At 40.3% G+C, this 9,850-nt stretch overlaps 1 protein-coding gene across 1 annotated transcript in view; it reads left to right on the forward strand.

The window, feature by feature from the left end:
- Positions 1–9,442, forward strand: part of LOC102282696 (transmembrane protein 45A) — a 36,476-nt gene extending 27,034 nt beyond the window's left edge. The window contains exon 5 of the mRNA XM_005890052.2: positions 9,268–9,442. Within this exon, the coding sequence (XP_005890114.1) occupies positions 9,268–9,361 (94 nt within the window). The 3' untranslated portion in view covers positions 9,362–9,442. The remainder of the gene's footprint in view (positions 1–9,267) is intronic.
- The last annotated feature ends 408 nt before the right edge of the window (positions 9,443–9,850 follow it).

Raw genomic sequence — 9,850 nt, forward strand, 5'->3', positions numbered from 1 at the left:
TTTTTTTATTTCTGATTTTCTTTGAGCCTTCTCTCTTTCATTCCTTCCCTGGTAGCTCAGATGGTAAAGAATCTGCCTGCAATGTGGTAGACCTAGGTTTGATCCCTGGGTCGGGAAAATCCCCTGGAGAAGGAAATGGCACCCCACTTCAGTATTCTTACCTGGAGAATCCCATGATCACAGGAACCTGGCAGGCTACAGTCCATGGGCTCACGAAGAGTCAGACATGACTAAATGACTAGCATTTCATTTTCTTTTTTCCTTAGTGAGTCTATCTAAAGGTTTGTCAATTTTGTTTCAGTCAGTTCAGTTCAGTTCAGTCACTCAGTCGTGTCCGACTCTTTGCGACCCCATGAATTGCAGCACGCCAGGCCTCCCTGTCCATCACCAACTCCCGGAGTTCACTCAGACTCATGTCCATCGAGTCAGTGATGCCATCCAGCCATCTCATCATCTGTCGTCCCCTTCTCCTCCTGCTCCAAATCCCTCCCAGCATCAGAGTCTTTTCCAAGGAATCAACTCTTTGCATGAGGTAGGCAAAGTACTGGAGTTTCAGCTTCAGCATCATTCCTTCCAAAGAAATCCCAGGGCTGATCTCCTTCAGAATGGACTGGTTGGATCTCCTTGCAGTCCAAGGGACTCTCAAGAGTCTTCTCCAACACCACAGTTCAAAAGCATCAATTCTTCAGTGCTCAGCTTTCTTCACAGTCCAACTCTCACATCCACACATGACCACTGGAAAAACCATAGCCTTGACTAGAAGGACCTTTGTTGGCAAAGTAATGTCTCTGCTTTTGAATATGCTATCTAGGTTGGTCATAACTTTCCTTCCAAGGAGTAAGCGTCTTTTAATTTCATGGCTGCAGTCATCATCTGCAGTGATTTTGGAGCCCAGAAAAATAAAGTCTGACACTGTTTCCACTGTTTCCCCACATATTTCTCATGAAGTGATGGGACCAGATGCCATGATCTTCGTTTTCTGAATGTTGAGCTTTAAGCCAACATTTCACTCTCCTCTTTCACTCTCATCAAGAGGCTTTTGAGTTCCTCTTCACTTTCTGCCATAAGGGTGGTGTCATCTGCATATCTGAGGTTATTGATATTTCTCCCGGCAATCTTGATTCCAGCTTGCGCTTCTTCCAGCCCAGCGTTTCTCATGATGTATTCTGCATATAAGTTAAATAAGCAGGGTGACAATATACAGCCTTGACACACTCCTTTTCCTGTTTGGAACCAGTCTGTTGTTCTATGTCCAGTTCTAACTGTTGCTTCCTGACCTGCATACAGGTTTCTCAAGAGGCAGGTCAGGAGGTCTGGTATTCCCATCTCTTTCAGAATTTTCCACAGTTTATTGTGATCCACACAGTCAAAGGCTTTGGCATAGTCAATAAAGCAGAAATACATGTTTTTCTGGAACTCTCTTGCTTTTTCCATGATCCAGCAGATGTTGGTAATTTGATCTCTGGTTCCTCTGCCTTTTCTAAAACCAGCTTGAACATCTGGAAGTTCACGGTTCATGTACTGCTGAAGCCTGGCTGGGAATATTTTGAGCAATTTTGTTTAAATTTTTTCAAATAATCAGCTGTTTGTTTCACTGATCTCTTCTATTGTCTTTTCACTTTCTATTTCATTTATTTCTACTCCGATCTTTACTATTTCCTTCCTTATAGTAATTTTGGGCTTTGTTTGCTCTTCTTTTTCCAGTTCCCTTTGGTGTAAAAGTGAGGTTGTTTATTTGAAATTTTTCTTTTCTTTTTTTTTTTAGTTATTTAAGAATAGCTTTATATCTTTTTTTTTTTTTTAATTTTTAAAAGAAAATCCATCCTGAACCCTCCTCCCTCCTCCCTCCCCATACCATCCCTCTGGGTCGTCCCAGTGCACCAGTCCCAAGCATCCAGCATCGTGCATTGAACCTGGACTGGCATCTCGTTTCATACATGACATTTCACATGTTTCAATGCCATTCTCCCAAATCTTACCACCCTCTCCCTCTCCCACAGAGTCCATAAGCCTGTTCTATACATCAGTGTCTCTTTTGCTGTCTCGTATACAGGGTTATCGTTACCATCTTTCTAAATTCCATATATATGCGTTAGTATACTGTATTGGTGTTTGTCCTTCTGGCTTACTTCACTCTGTATAATAGGCTCCAGTTTCATCCACCTCATTAGAACTGATTCAAATGTATTCTTTTTAATGGCTGAGTAATACTCCATTGTGTATATGTACCACAGCTTTCTTATCCATTCATCTGCTGATGGACATCCAGGTTGCTTCCATGTCCTGGCTATTATAAACAGTGCTGCAATGAACATTGGGGTACACGTGTCTCTTTCAATTCTGGTTTCCTCAGTGTGTAAACACAAACTTTAAACGATACAATAGACCAGTTAGACCTAATTGATATCTATAGGACATTTCATCCCAAAACAATGAATTTCACCTTTTTCTCAAGCGCACATGGAACCTTCTCCAGGATAGATCACATCCTGGGCCATAAAGCTAGTCTTGGTAAATTCAAAAAAATAGAAATCATTCCAAGCATCTTTTCTGACCACAACGCAATAAGATTAGATCTCAATTACAGGAGAAAAACTATTAAAAATTCCAACATATGGAGGATGAACAACACCCTGCTGAATAACCAACAAATCACAGAAGAAATCAAAAAAGAAATCAAAATTTGCATAGAAACGAATGAAAATGAAAACACAACAACCCAAAATCTGTGGGACACAGTAAAAGCAGTCCTAAGGGGAAAGTTCATAGCAATACAGGCACACCTCAAGAAACAAGAAAAAAGTCAAATAAATAACCTAACTCTACACCTAAAGCAACTAAAAAAGGAAGAAATGAAGAACCCCAGGGTTAGTAGAAGGAAAGAAATCTTAAAAATTAGAGCAGAAATAAATGCAAAAGAAACAAAAGAGACCATAGCAAAATTCAACAAAGCCAAAAGCTGGTTCTTTGAAAGGATAAATAAAATTGACAAACCATTAGCCAGACTCATCAAGAAACAAAGGGAGAAAAATCAAATCAATAAAATTAGAAATGAAAATGGAGAGATCACAACAGACAACACAGAAATACAAAGGATCATAAGAGACTATTATCAACAATTATATGCCAATAAAATGGACAACGAGGAAGAAATGGACAAATTCTTAGAAAAGTACAACTTTCCAAAACTGGACCAGGAAGAAATAGAAAACCTTAACAGACCCATCACAAGCACGGAAATTGAAACTGTAATCAAAAATCTTCCAGCAAACAAAAGCCCAGGTCCAGACGGCTTCACAGCTGAAATTTTTCTTATTTCTCAAGGTAGGACTATTGCTATAAACTTCCATCTTACAACTGCTTTTGTTGCATTGCATAGATTTTAGTATGTTGTATTTCCATTTTCCACTTGTCTCCAGGTGGTTTTTAATTTCTCCTCTGATCTAACACTGGTGCTAGCAAGTTAGAATTAGAGTACAAAAATGGTTGCCACTAGTGCTGGCACTAGCAAAGTAGAGGGGGAAGAAAGTGAAAATGGTACCTGCCAGTGCTTCCATTCCTGGGAGAGAATCCTAACAGATTTCTTCCTTGCTGGCAGATGCTTTAAGATTAGCAAATGAATCCCATTCACATATGGTTTGGACTCTTCAGACTGTGGTTTTTGTGCTGTATGGCCAGGTGGGTGAGTCTGCATGCAAGCCCATTAAGAGTGGAATCTCCATTCCTTACAGCCCTTTGGTTCTTCTGGACATCAGCACTGTTGATCTTCAAAGCCAGATGTTTTGGGGGCTCATCTCATCAATGCAAGTCCAAAGGGTTCGGGTGCCTGATATAGGGCACAAATCCTTGCTCCTCAGGAAGAAGCTCTGTATCTGTGAGATCTCTTTGACTGTGGGTCTCCAACCTGGAGGTGGGGTCTTTGGTGGGACCACATCTCTGCCTCTTTTACCCATCTCATTGTGGACCTTTTGTCCTTTATTGTAGAGGAGCTGTTTGGCTAGTTTTCAGGTCTTTTTCTATTTCTATTCTAAAATTGTTCCTTATGTAGCTGTAGATTTGCTGTGTCCATGGGAGACGGTGAATTCAGGACCTTCCTAGGCTGCTCTCTTGAACCACCTCCCCCACCCTCCCTTGTTGTTTTTATTATTCCTTTTGTTCTTGTTCTCCTTCTTCTTCTGCATCAAAAATTGTGTAAGGTATCCAAAATCACTGCAGATGGTGACTGCAGCCATGAAATTAAAAGACGCTTACTCCTTGGAAGAAAAGTTATGACTGATCTAGATAGCATATTGAAAAGCAGAGACATTACTTTGCCAACAAAGGTCTGTCTAGTCAAGACTATGGTTTTTCGAGTGGTCATGTATGGATATGAGAGTTGGACTGTGAAGAAAGCTGAGCACTGAAGAATTGATGCTTTTGAACTGTGGTGTTGGAGAAGACTCTTGAGAGTCCCTTGGACTGCAAGGAGATCCAACCAGTCCATTCTGAAGGAGATCAGCCCTGGGATTTCTTTGGAAGGAATGATGCTAAAGCTGAAACTCCAGTACTTTGGCGAGTTACTCATGCGAAGAGTTGACTCATTGGAAAAGACTCTGATGCTGGGAGGGATTGGGGGCAGGAGGAGAAGGGGACGACAGAGGATGAGATGGCTGGATGGCATCACTGACTTGATGGACGTGAGTCTGAGTGAACTCCGGGAGTTGGTGACGGACAGGGAGGCCTGGCGTGCTGCGATTCATGGGGTCACAAAGAGTCAGACACGACTGAGCAACTGAACTGAACTGAACTAAACTGATGGACCTTATGGAGAAAGAAAGACAGTTTAAATATAGTACGATGAATGGAAATAGTGTAAGAATAAAGCACTATTGGAACACACAGGAGGCCTCCTCACAATTGAGAATTAAGCTGCAACTTGAAGGATGAGTAGGAATAGAATGGAATGAGCATGGTTCCTTATTTCCATTAGCATGGTAGCTAATGCCAAACCACAGTTGGCTTGGCTGATTCCAACTGTTAATCATGCAGGCTCTAAACCTTCAGACTTTAGCATTGATTGAAGTGTTCTATATCTGCAGTCTCCACCATGTAGCCATGATCTATGTGTGATTATTGCACACTTGACATGTGCCTTGTTATTGTTGTTGCTATTCAGTTGCCAAGTCATATCTGACTCTTTTGCAACCCCATGTCCTGTGGCTCGCAGGGCTCCTCTGTCCATGGGATTTCCCAGGCAAGAATACTGGAGTGGTTTGACATTTCCTTGTCCAGAGGATCTTCCCAACCCAGTACTACATTAATTTTAATGAATTTTAGCTTTCATATATACATAGTGACTATCATTTTGGATAGTACACGTCTAGCATGTTCTCTAGATCCCTAGATTCAGTAGTTGATTCGAGGCCCAATGGGGTCTCAGCCTCTGCCCAAACTAGCTTTCTAGTCCTCTCTAGATGTTTCCCCAGCTACCTCTACTTCTCTGTGCTTCTGTGGGTTTTACTGCTAAAGAGCTTTGGTGCTGTGTCTCTGGGTAAAAAGGCCTTTTCCTTGTCTAGCTCCCAGATGTCTCTAGTAGGCTTTGATTTGTAGTTACCTTCTTCTAGAGGTCTAAGTGCTATGCCTGCTTGAAATTCTACCTTCTTATGGGATGATTTCTATTAGTCCTATTCAGTTCCCCCAAAGCATGTGTATGCACTGATGGTTAAGGTTCACTCTGCCACTGAATGAAACTTGACTTCTTCCTCTGTTGTTTTAGGCTGACTTTGGGCCTCATCTCCTTAGGGTTTGGACAGCCTCCAAGAATAAAGCCGGCATTCAAGAAGCCTCTCTATTCCATGTCAGTTCTAGAGCCAAAAGAAGACTATTGCTTCTTTCTGTTTTAAAAACCTCAGACCCCTAATGAGCCGCTTACCCACGTATAGTTTTCTAGAAACCAGAAAGTTCATGTTTACTTTTGCAACTGCCTCTCCTTCCCCGGCACCCTGGACTTCTTGACCACATGTTGTCTCTTCCTGGCATATCCAATCAAATGCTCATCTCTTCTATGAAAACTTATGTGATTGTTCTTGTCTTTGCTTATCTCCTTGCATGAGTTTACAGTACTTTAGTCTTGATCACACATTTTAACAGTTGTGATCTATCTTGTTATATTTACTATTAGCTCATGTTAGGCTTATCTGCTAACTAGATTGTGCTACCTGGAGGAAAAGATCTTTTTCATATCTCTCACTGATCTTGGCATACTCTCAATAAACACTTATTTTCTATTTTAACAGCTCTGCTTCAGAACTTCTCAAACAGGGTTCAGTTGTTTGGGAATGTTTTATATGCTTTTAAGTTTTACTCTCATACTGCTTATGAAATATAAGGCCAAGAGCTTGTATTCTGATATATTTTAATATAATATTAAGCAGTAGATTAAACAATATCATGAAGATTGAATATTGACTTTTAGCATGGTTATTTGTAGGATAATTCAATTCAATCCTGTAGTCATAAAGAGCTTTGAAAATATGCACATCTGGGTTTGACTGTGAAGTGGATTATAACTCAGTCACAGGTGATAGGTTTTAAGGACAGTCTATCTGAATTTATTTGACAAAGCACAAAGATCACCATGGAAACAAAACTGGGTTATGGAACTGCTGCCCCCCAAATCTCTGAAGAATGAAGCTGTGCTTTGCAGCTTTCCCGAATAATGGTTTAAAGATTGCTTCATCTAGTCCCATGCCTGTTGTTCTCATGACAGCTCATAGGAGACCCCTATCTGTTGGGAAATCTTATTGTGTGTTTTACTGTATTTCACATATAAACTTACATAAATATCACTGTGATACAGAAGTACTTCAAAAGCCCCTTTGGATGGACAAAGAAATATTACCCATTTTCAGGTTGGTTTTCCAAACAAATGATTCTTGTGAGCCATTTTGAAGAACAAAATAGAAATGACCAAATTCATGGTAGATGGTAGTTTGCCTTTTGGAAGTTTGATTTCCACTTCAACTCTGGAAGTATACCCAGAATCTCAGCTCTACTCTTATATTAAGAGCAGAAGAGAACATGTGGGAGCAAAAGCCCAGACACACCCTGAACTTAGTTTCCTGAACTTGCACCATTCCAGGATTTAGCAATTATTTGTACTTCCTGTTTATTATTCCATCCCTCAATCTCTCCCCAGTAGCCATTTCTGTGTGTGCCAATACCAAGGGCTTCAGGGTGTGGACAGAGCCTGAATATGCTTCAGCTTGATGGCGTCTAACAACAGCAGATACAACTCAGAGAGGAGGAATCTGGAACAGGAGTAGTCACTGTGTTAACACTGTTAACCGTGTAAACAATTTCTACAGCAAATTTCCTACAGACAAATGAATTCTGTTCTGAGAGCATGTTCATAAGTCCAATTTGTTTGTAAGTGCAAGTGGCTTCACTTTCACTTTTCACTTTCATGCATTGGAGAAGGAAATGGCAACCCACTCCAGTGTTCTTGCCTGGAGAATCCCAGGGACGGGGAAGCCTGGTGGGCTGCTGTCTATGGGGTCGCACAGAGTCGGACACGACTGAAGTGACTTAGCAGCAGCAGTACTGTAATAGGTTTATAATACTTCTCACACAAGTAATATATACATAAAAAACAAACACAAAAATAAAGAAGTATTTTTAACCTCACAATACAGTACCTTGAAAAGTACAGTACTATAGTACAACAGCTGGCATATAGGGGCTGGCATGCACATTCACATATTTGAAAGTGTGTGACTTGAAGTTTCACATGTAGGCAACTTACACTAAATAGCTAGTTCTTTGTTTCACTTTCCAGAAGAGTCATCAAGAATGAATCTAATGAATGTACTAATTAATCCCTTTCATTTAGCACCTACTCAGGTTTTGCAATGTGGAGATAACCATGTGGGTTTAAAAAAATGAAATGATACAGTGTCCTAGTTTTAACCTTAGTTAAAACTATTAGCTTTTCATGAAAACAGTGCCTTGAAGAGTTGAGAACATTGGGAACCAGGTCAATGGTCAACTAATTATCAAGGCAAAAGATTCTGAGTAGTTTTTCTTGGCTTCTGATGAGTCAGTAGATGTTACTGATACCACTCAATTGTTGTGTGTTGGAGAAATTAATGTTGAGTTGGAAATGACTGAAGAATTACCTCTGGGTAGATGAGTGATATGAACTTCTGTAGGACTGCTCCACAGTCCACTGAATCATCACATACATAGTGAACCACTATTACGAACCAGTGAACAGTTATTCTATGAACCATAGAACAATTATTATGAATTGTTCTAGACTCTGACAAGAGTTAGAGCAGTAAATAAGATGAAGCCTCTGCTCTTAGGAAACTCATACTCTAGTGAGATCCAGAGCACAAGTAAAAGCCTGGTGTATTGAGAGGGATGGGCCAGACCTTCTTTGGGAGAAAAAGACAGAAAACAAGTGTAAAGTTAAAGATAGGCTGGTGACGTTTTTCATAAAACAATAATGATTTTGGATTTGGTTTATCAGTTTGTTTGCGTATCCTTATGTACTTCTGGAAGTTAACAATATTTTATTGACATAGTCACGCACCATTTCTTCACAAATAATCCTGCACAGGAAAAGCTTTATGTAGTTCTGATTACATCAGAAAAGTTGAGAGCCTGCTGAGTTTCTGCTACCAAGAAACTTGGCATCTTTCAATTCTGAAATTTCCCCCCAGCACCTACACATTTTCTTAATCTATGAAAACAGTTACAAGAATAGAGGTCACTTCTTTCAACTTCTTAGTGCATCAGGGACCATCACATTCAACAGAACAGCCTGGGGCCAGCACAGAAGCAGCTCTCTGAAGACACAGTAAGGGCTGCAGTACAGCCCAGACTTGACATGGGGCTCAACCTGGGGAAGGCGATGGCTTCATGGGCTTCCTTCTCAGGACAGGGCTCCTTTTTGTAATACTCAGCTGAGCTCAGTTTCTTCAGGACCTACTACAGTCCAGAGATTCTTTTGTTTGTCTTAGAAATGGTTAAAGTTATGAATTTTGAATATGATGCAAACAATTATGTTACATATTAGAGGTTTATTGTGTCTGTTTGCTTATAGACTGCTTTAATCCACAAAATGCTCGCAGGTAGCGCCAAAGACAAATAAAAGTGATTTTCTTTTTGAGGGTGCCTCTTCCATTTGCACAGATAATTTGGAGTTTGTTGTACTATAGATACAGATAGTTTGGGGTTTTAATTTTAAATGGAATAATGTAAGATGACTTTCATTCTCCTCAGGTTGGTTAAATCTCGATTTACGAGGTTCTGCCCTTCAGAAGTTGAACTGCTGAAAAATGCTGAACGAGAACAAGATTCAGAAGAAGAGATGTGACTTTGATGGGCATCCAGTCTTTCTAGATGAAATTTTTCTTTTTCTATTATTTTTGCCTTTTTATCTTTTGTTTGGAGAACAGCTGATTGAGAATGATTCTTGGTGTCATGATATTGGGGGCTTGAGGTGGCTCTCTCTAGATTAGTTAAAGCATGATGCCCACATTCTGAAAAATACTTGTTTTGTTTGCCTTATAGATATATATGCTCAAGGTTCCTGGGCTTACTATCATTTGTAACTCATAGATGGGATTTCACTTGTTTACTGCCTTGCTACGGTGGGAAATAAACAAATCCGTGGATCTTGGTTCAAACACCTCAGATATTTTTGTTATTCAGCTGCACCCCACCTTTATATCATGAAGATAGAACCTGTGTGACACCGAAATTCCTTTTCGCGAGACATCTCTTTCTGTAGCACCTGTGTTCTCTCCTGGGAAGAGCAAGCTGGAAGTCATCCTGTGGTGCACTCTCTCAAAGAAGATAAAAG

The sequence above is a fragment of the Bos mutus genome, chromosome 1 (genome assembly GCF_027580195.1).
Source record: "Bos mutus isolate GX-2022 chromosome 1, NWIPB_WYAK_1.1, whole genome shotgun sequence".
NCBI lineage: Eukaryota > Metazoa > Chordata > Mammalia > Artiodactyla > Bovidae > Bos > Bos mutus.